At 36.6% G+C, this 21858-nt stretch overlaps 1 protein-coding gene across 1 annotated transcript; it reads left to right on the top strand.

Annotated features, from left to right (window-relative positions):
• Positions 1–1578: 1578 nt before the first annotated feature.
• On the top strand, positions 1579–21209 carry LOC133325543 (protein CIMAP1D-like). The gene is made up of 4 exons (XM_061534283.1): positions 1579–1599; positions 17994–18228; positions 18288–18474; positions 20945–21209. Exons 1-4 carry the CDS (start codon positions 1579–1581, stop codon positions 21207–21209), a joined length of 708 nt encoding a protein of 235 aa, XP_061390267.1.
• Positions 21210–21858: the final 649 nt, after the last annotated feature.

Raw genomic sequence — 21858 nt, 5'->3', positions numbered from 1 at the left:
GTTTAGATTGGCCGATGTTTACCAAAATTTCAGTGAATGTAAATTAAGGACCGTAGTATCTAAAAACGTAAAGAACTTTAAAACATGCTAAGTCGACATAGCATACTATGGTTCGGAGGCGTCGATATGTATCCGAAAAGACGTCGCCTTTTTGAAGGAATTTTGACATGAAATTGAACGGACTTAAATATATGATGTTCATGTCTTTCTGGAACCTATGCTAATTTTCATTTCATTTGGGCAAGTTTAGAATCGTTTGCGCACAGTGGGACAGATTTGTGTAAATCGCTTTAAAGCAAACTTGACACACGCTATTCGGTATGCTGCACTGTTTAAAATTTAATCTCAATCAGACACCTATTGATTATTTTGTGTACAATTAACATAAATAAGTCGAAATTATATATGGAAGCTACGATATATCTATATCTGAACCGATTTGAAGCAAACTTGCCAAAGATTAATTTATATTAATTTCAGTAATTTCAGTGTGGATCTTTAGTGCACAATTTTCTTAAAATCGGACGAAAATATATATAAGAGGTGTACACATCATTCTAGACTTAAGTCAATACGCTATGCCAAAATTCGCGCAAAAAGAATGATTTTCAGAGACTTTGGTGCACCATTTACCTAAAATCGGGCGAAACTATGTATGGAAGCTATATCTAAATCTGAACCGATTTTCACGAAACTTAGCACACATAATTCTATATTTAATTCAATAGGCTATACCAAAATTAATGCCAATCAAAAGATTAGCAGGGACTTTGGTGCACCATTTACCTAAAATCGGGCGAAACTATATATGGGAGCTATTTGTAAATCTAAACCGATTTTCACGAAACTTAGCACACATCATTCTAGACCTAATTCAGTAGGCTATACAAATTTTGTGCAAATCGATAGATATATAGGGACTTTGGTACACCATATACCTTAAATCGGGCGAAGCTATATATGGGAGCTATATCTAGATCTGAACCGATTTTCACGAAACTTAGCACACGTCATTCAAGACTTAATTGAATACGCTGTGCCAAAATTCGTGGCAATCAAATGATTTTCAGGGACTTTGGTGCACCATTTACTTAAAATCGGGCGAAACTATATATGGGAGCTATATCTAAATCTGAACCGATTTTCTCGAAAATTAGCACACATCATTCTAGACCTAATTCAGTAGGCTATACCAAATTTCGTACAAATCGAAAGATATTTAAGAACTTTGGTGCCCCATTTACCTTAAATCGGACGAAAATATATATGGGAGCTATATCTAAATCTGAACCGATTTTTCCCAATTTCAATGGGGTTCGCCCCTGGGCCAAACAAATGAGCTGTGCCAAATTTCATCCAATTCGGATCATAAATGCGACCTGTACTTTGTTTACAATTTAACATGGACAGACAGACAACGCCTATGTTGACATATCGACGCCTCCGAACCATAGTATGCTAAGTCTGAAAAGTGAGTTTTTCAGTAGAAGCTTTCAAAGTATGGAAGTTTCCTTAAAGGGTATAAAAACCATGTCGTTTAAAAAAGCCAAACCTGGGGGGGGGGCAGTTTTGAACACTATGACTTCGTCCATGAAAACAGTAATAAAATATGTATATCAAGCTTAAAGTATGCCATATGTATATTCATTGTAAAGGTAACATACGTACATATTAGTTAAAACTTATAAGAAACCAAAAATTATAAAATAAAAAATTTTATGAAGTCTGAAAGAAAAAAGTGTTCAAAGGTGCCCCCCTCTCCCCTAATTATTTTACTAAAATTATACTTATATTTGGGAAAATGACATCTTTCTTTTGTTTAGATAGTTCTTGTTGTGCGTCTAAGCATTTGGAAATAGTATGCAATGCAAATATGTGACACTGTTGCATTATGAAACTGTAGGCATTGTTCGAATGCAAAGCAACTGACATTTTGGAAGTCAGCTCATACGCCCACCAGAGTTTCGACACCTATGACGAACTTATAACGTCTTTTGAAGCACCACAGAAATGACCAAATAAAGAAACTATTGTAGGATGACACATACTCAGCGCCGATCGACTTTATTTTCGTCACATATTTACTAAATAGTTATATAATTTCGATTTTAATAGTTCTGCTTTAAAACGGTCACATTAACGACCGAGTGTCTCCATTAACCGGCAGATCCGATATGTAAAAACAATTTGTATTGACGGCATTATCATTTTTTACTGAAGGATTATTTTCTTGAAGGCATAATCTCTTATACAGAATGTAAATAGGAGAATATAATACTATAATGAATACTGTAATTAAAAAAAAAAACAATTAATTATTTTTTATATCCAAAGAAATATTGGGTTTGTGTTACTTACCAACTAATACAAGACCTGCCACAACTAAAAACAAAGTGTCCGCGAAATTTTTGTTGGTAATAGTTAAAGACACAATCATTACAATAATTAGAACAATTAGAATAATTAGAAAAGCACTGATAACAATACCGGCTGTTGCCATTAAACGGTGTCGTTTCTAAAATAAAGAGAATTTTTATAAATTTTATGTAATAAAAATTGTATGAAATGCTATTTTGTTTTTATAGATTGACATACCAGCCATATTCCAATAAATAATAAAAGGTTGCCAATGAAACCAATACCAAACACCAAACCGACCACATAGGCAATATTATTGTCCATTTCACCTGTGTGCGGAAAATAATTTGATATTAAATTAATTCAACACAATATACAAACAACAAATGAGCTAGGCAAACGAAAATAAATTAAGGAAACAGCGAAAGCAGACGGGGAAAAATATATTATACTTCCAGTACAGCCCTATGGGTACACGCAAACATCCATAGTGCTGTACTGTACTGACTCCTATGGTATATATTACATCCAATCGAAATGAGATGATGAAGGAAACCTGGTGACAGGTATAAATAACGTGTTGAGGATCTAAAACGAGCATTTTGAAAAGCTTCTGTTATCAAATAATAACGGCGAAGAAGATACGCCAGAACAAATAAGAGATGACGGTATAGATTTTATACCACCTACCCAAGATGAGGCCAGAGTAGCAAATAATCGGCTGAAGAACAATAAAGTAGCATGTGTAGTTGGATTAACAGCCAAACTATTCAAGACCGGTGGTCAGATGCTTGTCAGGAGCATGCACCTGCTGATCAGGGATGGAAAATGAAAAATGTGAAAAGGTACCAAAAGAGTACTTTTTTTAATAAAAGAGTACTTTTTCAAGAAAATACAAAAAAAATATTCAGTTTCATAAAGATCGATTTTCAAGATATCACTTAGTGTATCTTTCTGATGGTAATAATATGAGAATTCTTGCTTTTTAGATTGCATTTGAAAATGTATGTCATTGACTAATTTTAATTTCACTACCTCTTTCTCGAAAGCCAATATACCACAAACTAACATGAATTTCAGTTGCAAAGTGCTATTGAAATTATTGAAGTAATCACGACGACTACGAATGTCATCAATTTGCCTACCTCAGGCGATAGCACAAAGTAAGCCAAATTGAGTATCTGACAACCATATCTATAAAACCAGTAAGGAAAGTAGTAAAGTCGGACGGGGTATATTCAACAGATGGAATCCCAACAGAAGGATATAGGGACATTGGTGCACAATTTACATAAAATCGGACGAAAATGTATATGGGAGCTATATCTAAATCTGATCCGATTTTCACGAAACTTAACACTCATCTTTCTAGGCTTAATTCAGTACGCTATGCCAATTTTCGTGCAAATCAAAGGATATATAAGGACATTGGTGCACCATTTACATAAAATCGGATGAAAATATATACGGGAGCTATATCTAAATCTGAACCGATTTTTCCCAATTTCAATAGGGTTCGTCCTTGGGCCAATTAAGTGACCTGTACCAAATTTCATCCAAATCGGATCATAAATGCGACCTGTACTTTGTTAACAAAAATACATGGACGGACGGACGGACATGCATAAATCGAATTAAAAAGTGATTCTATGCATATTCTCAAAAGGAACCATGTGTCTATCTCGTTTCCTTTTGCCTGTTACAAACATATGCACAAAGACATAATACCCTGTACCACAGTGTGGTGAAGGGTATAAAAATATATATATCATGGTTTAATGAAGGATGGTTTACTGAAATGGTCACGGGGGTACTACGGTACTTTTTTGGGTAAAAGGTACTGAAAAAAGTAATATTGTACTGAATTTTCCATCCCTGCTGCTGATTAGTACAATTTGGCTAGAGGAATGCGCAAGACGTCCAGTCGACTAATACCAACTGTGGAACTCGAAAACTACAGCTTCGAGGTAGTCAAAGATTTTATATACATAGGTACCGCCATTAATAAAACCGATGAAATCAGTTTTGAAATTCGGAGGGAATAATGTTGGCCAACAGATGCTAGTATGGTATAAATAAGCAATTCAGAGACAAGACCACCTCTCGCATGGTTACTTGCACAAACATATGAGGCAGCTCTTGGAGTGTTTGAGAGATTCTCCGAAAGATCTATGGGCCGATCTGCGTGACAGAGAATATTGCCGTGAATGAACCATTAGTTGTACTATCTATTCTCGGACATCGACATAGGTGATGTTGCCCCAGCTCAAAAGGCATATAGAAGCGAGCCAACTGATGGATCACGTTGAAGGGGAAGGCCACGTATTCGATGGCAAGATGAAGTGGAAGACAACATCTCGGAGCAAGCTGCGCTTATGGAACAAATGTTCTATCACAAGCCAACTTAGTAAGTATTTCTATGCCGATTCACGCATGTCCATCAATCTGCCCTTCCTTACGTCACGGTAGAGTACTTGAAATTCATCTTTTGGCTACTACTCTTAGGAAGTTTTGTTTTTAAAAAGGTAACATTTTCATCCCTATTGGTCCACATATTAGGGTAGCCACCACGTTTTTCAAATGAATCAGCTGTAGTTTCGTGTTTTGTGTTCTCACTGGGTAGAAAGTCTTCCTAATTATATTGTTTCACATTTTGAAGGTTTTAGGTATTTATTATCATTCGATTTAATGTAGGTTTTATATTAACTGCACTTTATGTCGAGCAATATACTATATACGGTCCATTCTTCTACGAAGCTTTTTATTTATCCGCTTGTTCACATTAAATGTAATCTTTTTGAGTACTACAATTTCAATTTCTATTTTGTTGTTTTTCTTAATTTTGTTTACCATTTAATGATTTATTCGGAGCATTGGTTATAGCACGCAATGATAATCCAAGAGCCGCAATACATCCAGCTGCAATTAACCGAACCAAATATAAGCTGAAGCAATGGAGATTGAAACAAAACATTATGTATAATAGTTGGTTTTTGTTGTTGTTGATTTAATTAAATATTAATATTTATGATTTTGTTGTTAATAATTTTTGCAATAAAAAATAACGTTGTGATTCGGTCGATTTTCTTTGCGGAACTAATTGTTTTAAGGGTTAAATACTTAAGACTTAAACTTTAAGTCAGTGGTGGGCATAAACAAATTGAGAGTAAGTCTGGGCGAGCGTAAAAGAGAATTCATCACTAAAAACGACTAACGAAAAGAGAAACAAGTGAAAAAACGTTAAGTTCGGCCGCGCCGAACTTTGGATACCCTTCACCATAGATATACTGCCAGGTGCTTGAAATGAAAATGTAGGGAAAATACCAAAGAATGGACCTATATCGACATTTCCACAAACCGGTTATGTAAACTACAATGTAAACTATAAAACAAATTTCAGAAATTTTTAATGGACAATTATAGCCTCAGCTTTATGGATAATGAGAGTGTATACACTTTTACACGGTTAAAATGGTTCTAGACCCCATGTTTCTTTGGACCAAATTTGTTTCAGAAAATTTTGATTTCATCCAAACTTTGGCCATCTTATAATTTTTTCCAAACTTTGTTCAAGTTTGAAGATGGGGAATATCGACCCACTCCTTCTGGTACCTCCCACACAGGGGCTAGGTCTAAATACGGGTTATAGTTCATATATAGTTCATTATCGAACCTTACGTTCTAGTTTTTTATCTCGATATCCTCCGCAGGTGATATGATTACAACAGAGTCTTAGAACCAAACCCAAAACGCGGAACAGATTGCATAACTATTTTAATATAAAAAATAGGGGGTTATATGGGGACTACCCCAAAAAGGGGGTGCATATTAATAATTTTTTGTAGAGAAATTTGTTACCATATACGACTACAAAATACCAAATTTCAGGGAATTCGGTTGAAAAACGTGCTCAAGAACCTCAAAATAGCGAAAATTGGGGGTACCCTTATATGGGGGCTACCGGAAAAAGTGGACCTATATTTATAATTTTTAGTGGGGAAACTTGGTACCCAATAAGAACCCAATGTACCAAATTTCAGCGAATTTGGTTGAAAACCGCGCTCAAGAACCCTAAAATACCGAAAATTGGGGGGTACCCTTATATGGGGGCTACCCGAAAAAATTGACCTATATTTATAATTTTTAGTATAGAGATTTGCTACCCAATAAGAACTCAAAGTACCGAATTTCAGCGAATTCGGTCGAAAAATGCGATCAAACCCCCCAAAATACTTCAAAATTGGGAGTACCATTATATGGGGGCTATCCGAAAATATTTGCTACCCAATAAGAACTCAATATACCAAATTTGAGCGAATTCAGTTGGAAAACGCGCTCAAGAACCTAAAAATACCGAAAATTGGGGGGTACCCTTATATGGGAGCTATGACTAAACGTGGACCGATAAAGCCCACTTTGAACTTGACCTACCTGCAGACAAAAGACGACTCTATGCAAAATGTTGGCGATCTATCTCAATTCGTTTAGACGCTAGAGTGATTACAACAGACAGACGGACATGCTTAGATCGTCATAGAATTTTACGCTGATCAAGAATATATATACTTTATAGGGTCGGAAATGATTATTTCGATGCGTTACAAACGGAAAAACAAAACTAATATACCCTCCATACTATGGTGGAGGGTATAAAAAACAACAACAAGAACTACAATGTTTTTACAATAACACAAACGAAAGAATTCGGACACACACCCATCCATCCACACTACTAGACACACTAACATGGCTAATTAAAAGAAACGCCCAAAATAAAAACAAAACAGCCGGATGAGACAATTAGGTAACTAAATTGTTGTGGTAGCCATGTCCGTCCGTCTGTCCGTCCGTCTGTCCGTCCGTCTGTTGTAATCACGCTATCATTTGAAGGAATTGAGATAGGGTGCTGAAATTTTGCATAGGTTTGTCTTTTGTCTGCAGGCAGGTCAAGTTCGAAGATGGGATATATCGGTCCACGTTTATGCATAGCTCCCATATAACAGTTCCCCCAATTTTCGGTATTTTGGGGTTCTTGAGCGCTTTTTAAACCGAATATGCTGAAATTTGGTACATTGGATTCTTATTGGGTACTAAATGTCTCCACAAAAAATTATAAATAATGGTCCATTTTTTCTGGTATCCCCCATACACGGGACCTCAAAATTTTCAGTATTTTGGGGGTTTTGATCGTATTTTCCACCGAATTGGTTGTAATTTAGTATTTTGAGTTCTTAATGGGTACCAAATCTCTCCACAAAAAATTATAAATATAGGTCCATTTTTTCCGATAGCCCCCAAATTTTCGGTATTTTGGGGTTATATAGTGCGTTTTTCGCCGAATTCGTATACGGTAACAAATCTCCCTACCAAAAATGTTTAATATTCGCCCCCTTTTTGAGGTCGTCCCCATATAACCCACTTTTTATATTAAAATAGTTATATGATTTGTTCCGTGTTTGGGTTTGGTTCTAAGACTTTGTTGTAATCAGTTCATCTGCGGAAAATAGAACATAAAGTTCGATAATTAACCTTATATATATATATATATATGAACTGTAACCGCATTTAGCCCTAGCCCCTCTGTGGGAGGTACCAGAAGGAGTGGACCGATATTCCCCATGTTCGAACTTGAACTAATTTTGGAAGAAATAATAGGACGGTCAAAGTTTGGATGAAATCGAAATTTTTCGAAACAATTTTGGCCCAAAGAAACATGGGGTCTAGGACCAATGTTTAGAAACATAATCGGTTTGTAGAAATGTCGGTACACTTTTGGGTATATTTCTAGTACCTGTCAGTATGGTGGAGGGTATCAAAAGTTCGGCCCGGCTGAACTTAACGCTTTTCCACGAGTTTTAGTTTGGTATTGTATTTTCTCCTGGAAGGCCCAATTTATTTGATGTTCTTTGAATGTCCACCTCATGGTAGAGGGTATAAAAACTTTTGGCTTTCTATTTAGTTCGAACCTACACAAATTCAATAATGTTCCTTTAAAATTTAAAGTGAAAATCTCAACAATTTCTGAATTTTTTTGAAAATTAAATTTCATTTATCCACCTTTTTGTTAATTTTTGCGCGATGTTAACAACCCTAGTTTGTAATTGGACATTTCAGTGATCGGAAATTATGCCTTTTATATTTAACCTTCATTATTTAAATATTTATTTCTAATTCTATTAGTGTTATACTGAACACACACATTTAAATTCTCCCACTGTGACTCCCATTATGATGTCACAATATCTCCATGTATTGAAATTTTAAATATTCCAAAATATTCCAAAATAGTATGTACGGGGAAATGACCTAACAACACCCAACATTATGTTGGGTGTATTTTTATTACTCTCTGTGTAAACAAGTTTCTTATTCTCTGAATTTTGTAATGCTCTCTGTTGTAATATTACATTTACAATTTTTTACAGAGAGTACCAACAACGCCGATATTTGTTGTACTAAGAGATAAACACAGTGTATGTGGATGTACGAGAGAGATAGTAATTTTGACTTATTTACGAATGTTTACATTCGTTCATTGACATTTTCAAAGACAAACAAAAAAGTGCCGTCTATGGCTAATTCATTCATAGATATTTAGTCGTCATCGTATATTTAGTATATATATACTGATATACCCTCCACCATAGATATACTGCCAGGTACTTGAAATGAAAATATAGGGAAAATACCAAAAAGTGGACCTATACCGACATTTCTACAAACCGGTTATGTAAACCACAATGTAAACTATAAAACAAATTTCAGAAATTTTTAATGGACAATTATACCCTCAGCTTTATGGATAATTAGGGTGTATATACTTTTACACGGTTAAAATGGTTCCAGACCCCATGTTTCTTTGGACCCAATTTGTTCCAGAAAATTTTGATTTCATCCAAACTTTGGTCATCTTATTATTTCTTCCAAACTTAGTTCAAGTTCGAAGATGGGGAATATCGGTCCACTCCTTCTAGTACTTCACACACAGGGGCTAGGTCTAAATAGGATTATAGTTCATATATAGTTCACTATCGAACCTTACGGCCGGGCCGAACTTTGGATACCCTCCACCATAGATATACTGACAGGTACTTGAAATAAAAATATAGGGAACATACCAAAAAGTGTACCTATACCGACATTTGTACAAACCGATTATGGTCCTAATTATTGCTCCTAGACACCATGTATCTTTGGACCAAATTTGTTTAAAACAATTTTGATTTCATCTAAACTTTGCCCATCTTATTATTTCATCCAATACTAGTTCAAGTTCGAACATGGGGAATATCGGTCCACTCCTTCTGCTACCTCCAACGCAGGGGCTGGGCCTAAATGCGGGTTACAGTTCATATATGTGAATATAACTAAGGTTAATTATCGAACCTTATGTTCTAGTTTTTTTTTTCGTATTTTCCGCAGATGAAATGATTACAACAGAGTCTTAGAACCAAACCCAAACACGGAACAAATCAGGGGGACGACCCCAAAATGGGGGTGAATATTAAAAATTTTTGGTAGGGAGTAGTCGTATATGGTAAGACTACAAAATACCAAATTCCAACGCATTCGGTAGAAAAATGCGCTCAAGAACCCCAAAATACCGAAAATTGGGGGTACTGTTATATGCGAGCTATGCCTAAAGGTGGACCGATATATCCCATCTTCGAACTTGACCTGACTGCAGACAAAAGACAAACCTATGCAAACCTATCTCAATTCCTGCAGAAGATAGCGTGATTACAACAGACGGACGGACATGGCTAGATCGTCTTTATAGCGTCGGAAATGAATATTTATGAGTTACAAACGGAATGACAAAATTAATATACCCTCCATACTATGGTGGAGGGTATAACAAGAACATTAATATACCCATAGTGGTGAAGGGTATCATATAATCGGCCCGTCCGACTTTACTACTTTCCTTACTGGTTTTACGATAACATATGCTTTCTGAAAAAATGGTAAAAACTTACAAATTGTTTAAAGATTAATGCAACCTTGACGGTCAATGCACGGACGACATGATAAATATTACATCGAAGTCCAATACTAATAACTTCTTTATAGCTGAGTTAATATATGAGCTATAATGACAGTCCCAAAAAATGTTGTCGGTCCCACCGTTCTAAGTGTTTTCAACTGCACTCATACATTTAACTAAATTTTGAATCGGCTAGTCGTCGCGTGCCAACTGTAATTTCGCCCGCCGCTCAGCCAACGCATTAAATGATGTTTCATCCTGGCGATTTCATGGCGAGCCTTAACCACAAAAAGAAGGCTAGACATTTGTAGACGGAGGATTACTGACATAATGTGTCAATTGGAAAGGCAAATACAAATATTTATTTTCCGCACTTTGCAAGAGTGAACTGTTGTTGTGTGTTAGTCCGATCACCTGTCACGAAATTTGGTTGTCATTACAATTGAGATTTTTTATCTACGATACATAGGCATCGAATATCAAAATAAATAACTGTAGCAAAGTTTGAAATCTCTTTTCTTATTTTTACAGATTTTTTAGAAATGTTTCCATTCCATTTCGTAAGTATTTCGTGTATAAAACATTTCAATTTTTAAGGCAGTATTATAAAATAGTAGTTAAGTACAATGTGTATTCTTATAAAAATATAATGTTTTTAGAAGATTGATAGACAAAAAATAAAAAACTATAAAAAGGGCCTTCGGGGTACATTCGGTATTCCGCCATAGTTCAATATTATCCCGGGTTCGGACACATTCGGCGAATTTGACTTTTTTTACAGAACTGTAACAATTTGTAACTAATACTAAGTTTTTATTTCTTTTTGGTACTAGTTTTTATAATTAAGTATCAGAGGAAAAAAAGGTTTCCCAGGAAGTATTTCTAGAGAGCGGAAAATAATTCTCCCATCCGATCAGAAGTTCTTGTCGTAGAAGAAGGCCTTTTCACAGAAGTCCAAATTATTCTTATAGAAAACCAGATAACGAGAAAGATTTCATAGGAAAGAAACCAAAAGGTGTTCAGACAGAAGACCAGAAGCCCTCTTCACATAAGACCAGATGTTTTTATATTTTTTCCAGAAAGTCTTCTTACAGAAGACCAGAAAGTCTTAAAATAAAATACCAATTCAAGAACTAATTATTTAATATTTCAAGTAAAAATCTCAACAACTTTTAGAAATATAGCCGATTTATTGTGTCAGCATCAAGCGACGACAAGAGTGCTTCTCAAACATTAAATGAGTTTTTATATCCTAACCCTTATGGCTAATGAGGGTATATACACTTTGATACGACAATAATATGCCTGATCGAAATATTGGTTTCAGACATCATGTTTCTTTGGACTAAATCCGTTTCAGATAACATGGAGTCGATTTACAAATGTCCGTCGACCCGTATGTCGGGCCAGGCTGTGCGCACGATAACTTTAGAAGGGAGTAACCGATTTCATTAAAATCGGAATATCGGTCCACCATGCGAACGGACTATTCGATTTAAACCAAACTTTGTACAATATATTATTTTACCAAACCTAAGTTAAGTCCGAAGATGGGACCCATTGGTTCACTTCTTCTGGTACCACAAAAATGGTCAATATTTAATAATATGTAGCGAATTAAATAACCGTTTTGATCAACATTAAATTCAAAACCTCTTTGATAAAAACACATACCTTATATTAAGCGAATAATAAAACATGAGTTCAGGTTGTGTCGTATATTATCTAAATAATATTTGACTCCGCAGCCTGATTACCACTTCATATATCCACGATTCGTCAACAGTTATGGTTCAATATAATCACAAATGATGCGAAGCAGGGTTCACTGAAACTTTCCTGTCACCGATGTTATAATTTCTACAGACGCAAAGCGGAAAGACAAACAAACAGATTTTCACACTTGCATTGTGAAGTAGACAAACAGACGCAATTCGTCTTCAAAACATACACCCATGGAAGCAACGTTGCAGAATTATTTTGCTAATTTCTCATAACGGAGAGACATGTGGGTGTCTGCTCAACGACTAGAATCGTCTCTTTGACTTTATGGTCGCATTTTTCATTCATTCCAGTTATATGTCCCTGTCTTCAAATATTATGTCGGTTTCGACGTATGAAGGATAAACAAACTAATATTTTGATGTCCTCTGTTGGTCTGAACTTTGACAAAGTCTTTGACACAATACCTATATCGATCGCAACTATAATGTAAAACTTATTTGGTTTCTGTATCCTCAGCCTTATGGCTAATGAGGGTATATAATCTTTGATACGGTGAAAATGTGTCTCATCGAAATGTTTCTTTGGACTAAATCCGTTTTAGAAAATTTGGAGTCGATTTACACATGTCCCTCCGTCCGTCTGTCTGACTGGTGCGCACAATAACTATCCAAGGGAATAATCGATTTCATCCAAACTTTGCACATTTTAATATTTCTTCCAAACTTAGTTTAAGTTCGAAGATGGGGGATATCGGTCCCCTCCTTCTGGTACCTTCCCCACAAAATTGTACAAAGCATTAATTTGCAATCTATGAGACCACGTTTTTCTCTACATTTACCGTTATAAAACTAATTTTCGAAGTGACCCAGAAAAACCAACGGTATTTTCGTGTTCCAGGGACTCCAACTAAACAGAATTGGTACATTAGAACCCCTGAATAAATTTTTGTTGTTGTTTTGTAGCACAGTGTTATCTTTACCAAGCCTAGATAAAATTTGAAGATACGATCCATTGGTCCACTCCTTCTGGTACCTCCCCCACAAATGATCAACATTTTCAATATATATAAATCCAACATCAGGCGATTGGAATGTCCGATTTGAACCCAATTTTGAACAACTAGATCAAGTCCGAAGGTGGGTCAATATTATATATTTGATCAACATAAAGTCCGAAACAACTTTAATTAAACATATGCCTTATATAAAACGAATAATAAAACCTGTGTATAACTCCGAAGACCTCCTCCGCAAACCATAGGGTAGGGGTATATAACTGTCGACAACACCGACTGACACTTTTTACTTGTTATCTAGCTCCCATATGTATTTTCGAGTTGAGTTTAGTGATCAAAGTTTTGCTATGAAATGAAAGCCAGAACGAACCTACACACCCACCATTAGCATACTTTGAACCATATTGCGGGCTGTATATTAAATTTATCATTCCGTAATATTTACCGAAGACCCCATAAAATTATATCAAAATTCTATGTCTGTTGAAACCACGATAGAGGTAAAAATACTAATAATAGGACTTCGAAATATTTTACATACATGATTTCTACTCCATGGATGTTTGGTACAGAAAATGGGATATGTCGGTCCACATGTTGCTATAGCCCTCATATACCACTAAATATCATATTCTGCATTATGGGGACTTTGTCCATATTTTCCAAGCCAATTGACACTAATTTAATTTTTGGTTTCTCAAATCTTCTCACCTTCATTTGTCAAAATCGATCCACATTTTAGGACAATCCCTATATAAGGCAATTTTATATCTTAGTTTCTCATTATGTAGAAAAGTTCCCCTCCAAAGGCTAAAGCCTCATTTTGTTCTTGATGGGCGAATAAAATTTATCCAGCTTTTATGCTAAGGCCCAGCTTAATCTTCGATGTCTTGTACTTTCTAGCCCAGTTATCCACGCTGTGGGTCTGTAATTTGGTATTTCAGTTTCCCGTATAAACAACCGTCTAGCAGATATTTTAAAATGATATTATCCACATAAAAGTCCTAACCTTATTAAGAAATTTAGAATGTACAACACATGGTAGAGAATGAAAAAGGTTCGGCCCGTTTGAACTTAATGATAGCTTTACTTTTGTTTATCCTTCGAGACACTAGTATAAATTTGAATGACAATTTTTAGCTCATATTTTCATAAATATAAATGTGTTGTAGGCTAGTCGTTGTGAAGTCAACCAAACGATCCTAGTCGTCGAATAGTCATAACCAAAAACACAACATGTCTTCCCGACTTAAGTAATTAGCAAAACAAAATCGTCCCATTGCTACCATGGGCATATGTATGTTTTAAAGGCGAATTGCGACTATTTGTCCACATCACAATGTAGGTGTGAAAATGCGCCTCTTTGTTTGTTTGTTCTGTCGCCTTGAGTCTATACAAACGATGACCTCGGTGACGTGAAGAACGACAGTGATCGTTACCACGATCATTTGTATTGTTGTTGAACCAAAAGAATATTCTCGTCCTCACTGTTGTCTGTGTAAAGACTTATAGACGGTGTCCTTTCACAGAAATATTGTTTTATGGCTTTGAATTGTTAGACTAAAAGACTTAAATCGAGAGAGAAATTGGCGAACCATCTTTCGCCTCAATTGTGATTATTATTTACAGTAAAAAAAAAATTTTGTGTGTATTATTTAGATGACTCGTAGATCGATTCTTTTATTTTTGTATTGCTGATGGTCCAAAAATTTAAATGCCCAGCTAGCTAGGCGGCTAGTCGTCGCGTGCCAAACTAGCCAACAAAATTACTATAAGTAGTCTAATGACATTGTCGGCCGCCTCTCAATCAAAAATCAACATACGAACTTGATCTATCATCGTGGCGATTTTATGGCGAGCCTTTACCACAAAAAGGCGGCTAGACATTTGTAGACGAGAGGATTACCGGGCCTAATGTGTCATTTTGTAAGGCAAAAATATATATTTATTTTGAACACTTTGCTAGTGTAGGCTATTGTGTGTTAATCCGACCATCTGTCACCAACATTGGTTGTCACTTCCAATGTTATTTTGGTGACCTAACCTGACTGTCAACGATCCTAATTACTCTGACTCTGAATTTTGAAAGTGTTGAATGTTTTTTTTTTTCAAATACATAGAGAAATAAAAAAAGAGCACAAAAAATTCCAAACATTCACAAAGATTTTTGAAGACCATTGACTTTTTTAATGAATGACCAAAATAATTTCTCAAGAAGACAAAATAAATGACCAGAATGTCTTCTCATAAAAGACCTTCTGGTCTTCTCACAGAAGACCAGAAGGTCTTCTCATAGAAGACCAGAAGGTTTTATGTTAGTATTAAATATACATATCCATGATCCGTCTTCAGTTATGGTTCAACATAATCACAAATGAGGCAACGTCAATTCTCTCTCAATTTAAATCAATTAGTCTAACAATAACAAAGCCACAGACAACAACATTTTTGCTGAAGGACAACATCTACTAAAATAAGTCCTAAAATAGACAATTTTCCTTCAACAACAAACAGTGGTAACGATCACAGTCAGGTCTTCACGTCACAGTGGTCATCATTTGTATAGACACAAGGCGTCAAGACAAACAAACAGACACATTTTCACACGTACATTGTGTGTGTTTTTAACAAAACATACGCTAATTTCCAAAGTCGGAAGGACTTGTAGTGTTGTTGGTAGTGGCTGCGCAACGACTAGGATCGTCCTGTTGACTTCATGATGGCTAGCCTAAAACATGTTTCTACTAATGAAAATCTGATATCGTGCATTTTCGTTCAATTTTATAAAACTAGTGTCTCCAGATTCATTGTAAGGAAGGGTCGGACGGACCCTACATCACTTTGGTACATACAGTAGTACCGATTTAATACTAGCATAACAAATATTCCACTCTAAGGATTTTGGTGGTACCCTGACGATCGGATAGACGTAGCATCATAGGTGGGATCTTATAAATTCATCTTAGCCCATCAAAATCGGACGTAAATAAATTTGAAATGTATATCTAAATCAGAACCGATCTAGTTTCGTCGCAATCAGACAGATTGGACGACAACATAGGAACACAGGAACTGTATTTAAATCTGAACAGATCGGAAGGCTTCGCATAGAGTACCAGAAGGTTTTCGTATAGAAGAGCAGAAAATCCTCGTACAGAAGAGTCGAATACCAGAAGGTCTCTCCTAGAAGACCAGAAGTTCTCCTCATGGAAATCCAAAAGGTCTCCTCATAGAAGACCAGAAGTTCTCCTCATAGAACACAATAAGGTCTTCTAATAGACGACCAGAAGGTCTCCTCATAAAAGACCAGAAGGTCTTCTCATAGAAGACCAGAAGATCCTCTCATAGAAGACCAGAAGATCCTCTCATAGAAGACCAGAAGGTCTTCTCATAGAAAACCAGAAGGTCTTCTCATAGAAGACCAGAATATCCTCTCATAGTAGACCAAAAGGTCTTCTCATAGAAGATCAGAAGATCTCCTCATAGAAGACCAGAAGATCTCCTCATAGAAGACCAGAACGTCTTCTCATAGGAGACCAGAATGTTCTTCTCATAGAAAAGCAGAAGGTCATCACATAGAAGACCAGATGATCCTCTCATAGAAGACCGGAAGGTCTTCTCATAGTAGACCAAATGGTCTTCTCATAGTAGACCAAAAGGTCTTCTCATAGAAGATCAGAAGGTCTCCTATAGAAGACCAAAAGATCCTCTCATAGAAGACTAGAAGATTTCCTCATAGAAGACCAGAAGGTCTCCTCATAGAAGACCAGAAGATCTTCTCATAGAAGACCAGAACGTCTTCTCATAGGGGACCAGAACGTCTTCTCATGAAGGACCAGAAAGTATCTGTTCTTCTCATAGAAAAGCAGAAGGTCATCACATAGAAGACCAGAAGGTCTTCACATAGAAACCCATAAGATCGTCTCGCATCGTAGAAGACCATAAGATCTTTTCATTAAAGGCCAGAAGGTCTCCTCATAGAAGTCCAGAAGGTCTCCTCATAGAAAACCAGAAGATCCTCTCATAGAAGACCAGAAGATCTCCTCATAGAAGACCAGAAGTCTTCTCATAGAATACCTGAAGGTCTCCTCATAGAAGGCCTGAAGGTCTCCTCCTAGAAGACCAGAAGATCCTCTCATAGAAGACCAGAACGTCTTCTCATTAAGAACCAGAAAGTAGCTGTTCTTCTCATAGAAAAGCAGAAGGTCTTCACATAGAAGACCGGAAGGTCTTCACATAGAAACCCATAAGATCGTCTCGCATCGTAGAAGACCATATGATCTTTCATTGAAGACCAGAAGGTCTCCTCATAGAAGTCCAGAAGGTCTCCTCATAGAAAACCAGAAGGTCTTCTCATGGAAGACCTGAATAACTTCTCATAGAACACCAGAAGGTATTTTCATAGAATACCAGAAGTCCTTCTCATAGAAGACGAAAATGTCTTCTCATAGAAGAACAAAAGGTCTTCTCTTAGAAAACCAGAAGGTCTTCACATAGAACACCAGAAGGTCTTCTCATAGAAAATGAGAAGGTCTTCTCACAGAAAACCTTATAGGAGACCAGAATGTCTCCACATCGAAAACCCTAACGTCATTTCCCATAATTTTGAAAAGTCTTCTCAAAGAAGATTTCCTTATAATAGATAGAAGACCAAGTGGTTTCCCCACAAAAGTCCAGAACATACCTATTGTAAAATTTTTATAGTAAATGGAGAAAAAATAATAAAGAATTTAAAATGTTCTGTCATTTCCTTTTTGGCTTTCCTAAATTTCGGTTCTATATTCCTTGTTTGGCGAACATTTTCTCAAAATTAAACAACAAAAATATTGCATAAAAATCTCTAGATTTTAGCGAAAATGACAACTGGTAATATTGCACCAGATTTATTTCCTATACCCTTTAAAACAGTATATATTTGTGCCCATAGGTCCATCTGGTCTCTACGGTCTACCACCAACTGTTGGTTATGAAAGTCATGATTTGCGAAAACAACGAATGCCGCAATATTCATTTGGCACACGAACCCAGTTGAAAGATAATAGCATTGGCCCGGGACCGGCCAGATATAAAGTGGATAAATTGATACGTTATGGCATATCGAAGGGACATGTTTATACAATGGCACCTAAAACATTTTACAAAGGCAAGTTAATGACATCATTTATACGATTTTTTTATAAATATTTTTGTACGTTTTTCCAGAGAAAAGTAAAAGCCCCGGTCCCTTAGCCTATCAGCTGCGTAATTCACCAATATTTAAAGGATCCAATGCACCGGCGTATTCTCTCGGAGCCGTTAATACATTTTTCTTTAAAAATTGTGCTCCAAGTCCAAATACATATGGCATTAATGACTCGTACACGAAACAAAGAGCTCCCGAATATAGCCTGTAAGTATTGAATGATCGTTCAAATATATAAAAACCCCGTGGAAATATCATCTATATATACGAGATTGCTTGAAAAGGGCTTCTATTATATAGAAGACCCCCTTGAAGGACTTTCATATATAATATCCTCTTTAAAGGCCTTCTATATAGAAGACCCTACCCCTTGTGTTTATTGAAGAAGACATTGAAAGATGCTCAGTTTATAGCAGACGACTTTAAAGGGTCTTTGTAATAGAAAATTCCTTTAAAAGGTGTTTGTATATAGACGATCCCCTTCGAAGATCTTCTAAGATCCCCATTAAAAGATCTTCTATTATAAAATACCCGATTAAAAGTTATTCTACACATAAAAGGCCTCATTTAAAAGACTTTTATATATTAAATACCACGTTATCAAGATTCCATTCAAAGGTCTTGAGAGATATAACCCTGCAGTGACCTGTTATGATCCCCACAACGATTTTGATACCCACTAAATAAGAGACAGCCGGGAAGAAGTGCTACGGCGAGAAAATTCTGACCAGATGACCATTTATTACCCACTAGCTCATACGGATTTTGCTAATAAAGTAGCCAATAGGAGATTGGTCAGACCCATCAAAAAGTAGATTGGACGACTGTTAACCCCCTCGAGCAAGCTCATCGTCTACCTCATTCCCTTCTATGTTAGGTTAGGGATGTACGGTTGATAGTAACAACCGTTCACTCGGAGACTATTGTCCACTGTGATCTGTGACCTCGCCATAGAACAAACGGATTTTGCCAATGAAATAGCCAATGGGTGGTTGCACAGATCTCTCAATCGGAAGATTGGACGACTGAGAACCCCGTAAAGCAAGCTCGTAGGTATCTCGTTCCCTTCTATGTTGCTATGTCCTGGAACCCAACATAAATAAACTATCCCTCGTATATCATGCAGAGCGGACTTGCAATCAAGAACTGCTTTTGAGTTTACAGTGCACGACTTCAAAGCCTTGAGGGTCGCCTGACTGTCGACATATATAGTCATTATCGGCAGTAAGTGTTTTTACTATCTCAGCCGCTTTCGTGATTGCAAGGATTTCTGCCTGAAAAACGCTACAAAGATCATTAAGTTTATATGAGTTATAGATGGCTAGTTCCTTGCAGTAAACAACTGCACCAGTACCTTGCTCTATCTTCGATCCGTCTGTAAATATCGACAGACCGGCCAGAGGTAAGGAGCCACTTGACCAGGATTCCCTACTCGGGAACTCCTTAAAGTTGCTATGAGAGGGAGTATAGTCACTAATGTGGGCAATCCTCTAGAATGTTTAGGATAGTAGCATGGCCAAAGTTCAGCGATTTCCAGGCATCCGCTTCCCGGAGCATCTGTGCACACCTTGCGGCGTGGAATTTAACCAGAATGCCCAATGGTTGGAGATTCAGAATTGTATTCAGGGCTGCCTGTGATGTGCTTCTCAGCGCTCCAGTTAACAGGATTGACGCCGATAGCTGTACAGTACTCATTTTGGCAGTGTATACTTACTGACCCCTTGCCACCGTACAAGGAGGCAACCATATCTAAGAAATGTAAGAATAGGAATTTTACGTTTCCTAGTGAAAAGTACCATTTCTGTATTAGTGGGGTTACGACAAGTCCATTGGCGTGTGCCCAGTTATAAAAGCCTAATTAGGCACCCTGCATAATTCAGAAATAATTGACATAAATTTCCTACCGATTAGCAGGACTACATCATCGCCATATGCCCTCTGGACCCGGGGATTTCTAGTGTTGAAAGCTATTTATTGTCCATACCAACTTTGGGAAGCTTATAGTGTTCTCTATCAACTTCTCCTCTTCCATGGGTCGAACCGTATGCCGATGTGCACACCGCACTTCGTCGTTATGGTCCATACAAGAAAGGAAGAGGGTGGATAATAGAATATCAAGAGTCTCTATGCCAGAGTTAGTCCACGCTCCCTCGTTTCCCTTTATACTACCTATAGATTTTGAATCTTTACTCCTTCGATTGAATCGCACAACCAAGACTCACATATTAGCCTTCTCAATTTCACTTTTTTACCTATTGAATTGTTTTCTATATACGTCCCAGTCTGTAATCTTATTAGCTTTAACATACGATTTCCTAGCAGCCAACCTCAAGGACGCTAGATTTTTTTGACCACCATATTTGCTAAAATTTTCTGGCAAGGTATGTCAAAGGACAAGAAGCCTTATAGCTCCCGTAAATAGGTTTGTGATATATAGAAGACCCCGTAAATGGGTTTTCGGTATATGGATCCCGTTAGAAGATTTTCTACGAAGAAGAAGCTTGTTAAAATATTATATTTTTAAATTTCTTCAATGTATAAAACACACTGTTAATAGGTCTTCTCTATATAGAAGACACCGTTAAGAGATCGTCTATTATAACATACCCCGTTAAAAGTATTTTCTGAATATAGTAGGTCCCTGTCAAATAATTGTATATATTATCCTCCCTTTTAGTGGTGTTAAAAAGTATCTTCCGGAATTGGCACGTTCGCCGGGACCGGCAACATATCCACGCTCGAATCTAGCAGCCATTAAGCAATCCAGTCCCAGTTATACATTGGCGCCGAGGACAAACTATCAATTTAAACTCTACGGACCCGGTTCGAATTATTACGATCGCATGGAATATAAACCGGGTAAACGATCGCCTAACTATTCATTTGGTGTAAGGCATTCACCACAATCGGGCGTTATGATTGTGCCCTGCGACAATTGGTGATATTGTGCAATATTGTTGTTTCTGTTTGAAATTTTGTTTAAAAAATTATTATTCTGTTTTATTAATATTATAATCGTTGTTTACAATTTTTTGTTAAAAAAATATTTATAGATTATAGAAAAATATATTTAATTGGTTTGTAATCTTAATATATAAAAGAGCTTAGTGATAATTGAGTGAGTGAGTGACAGATCATCGCCGAGACGAAATGGCTGAAGCTAGAAGTTTGAATTTATAGAAACGTTGAATGTTGGTGAATGGTTAGAGCTTAATCCTTATGGGCTTAAGATTATTATTGGAATCCGTGACTGAGGTAGTTTTGGAAATTCGTACTTATGAGTACGAAAAGTACTAAATTTGATACAATTTGGACTTTGGTGAGCTGTAGTATACCAGAGTTCGAAGTTTAAGCAAATTCCAAATTATATGTATATTTTTTTTTTAGGATGGTTGGTATGGCTTAGCACGCATTTTTCTCCGGCCTTTGTGCTCGTCGGGGGGGTGAGGTCTTGCCAAATTCCATCAACAATATCAGTAACTACTAGCTTTAAATTTAATAATGCGTGATCGTTCAATAACATAACAGAAGAGGAAGTACGAAAAAAAGAAGATATACAGGAGAAGATATCTACAGCCTTAGGGGGAAGTA

Source organism: Musca vetustissima, unplaced genomic scaffold (assembly GCF_032173495.1).
Source record: "Musca vetustissima isolate MV318-11 ecotype Yass unplaced genomic scaffold, APGP_CSIRO_Mvet_v1 utg7569, whole genome shotgun sequence".
In the NCBI taxonomy this organism is placed as follows: domain Eukaryota; kingdom Metazoa; phylum Arthropoda; class Insecta; order Diptera; family Muscidae; genus Musca; species Musca vetustissima.
The sequence above is the reverse complement of the archived record's forward strand: the minus strand, read 5'-3'. Positions and strand labels throughout refer to the sequence as shown.

What these genes read in the sequence shown, in the direction of transcription:
- LOC133325543 (XM_061534283.1), top strand. Translation starts at nt 1,579, where the DNA reads ATGACTTCGTCCATGAAAACA. An exon ending in TGACTTCGTCCATGAAAACA is followed by an intron (nt 1,600 to 17,993) that starts GTAATAAAATAT and finishes CCTTTAAAACAG; the next exon opens with TATATATTTGTGCCCATAGG. An exon ending in ACCTAAAACATTTTACAAAG is followed by an intron (nt 18,229 to 18,287) that starts GCAAGTTAATGA and finishes ACGTTTTTCCAG; the next exon opens with AGAAAAGTAAAAGCCCCGGT.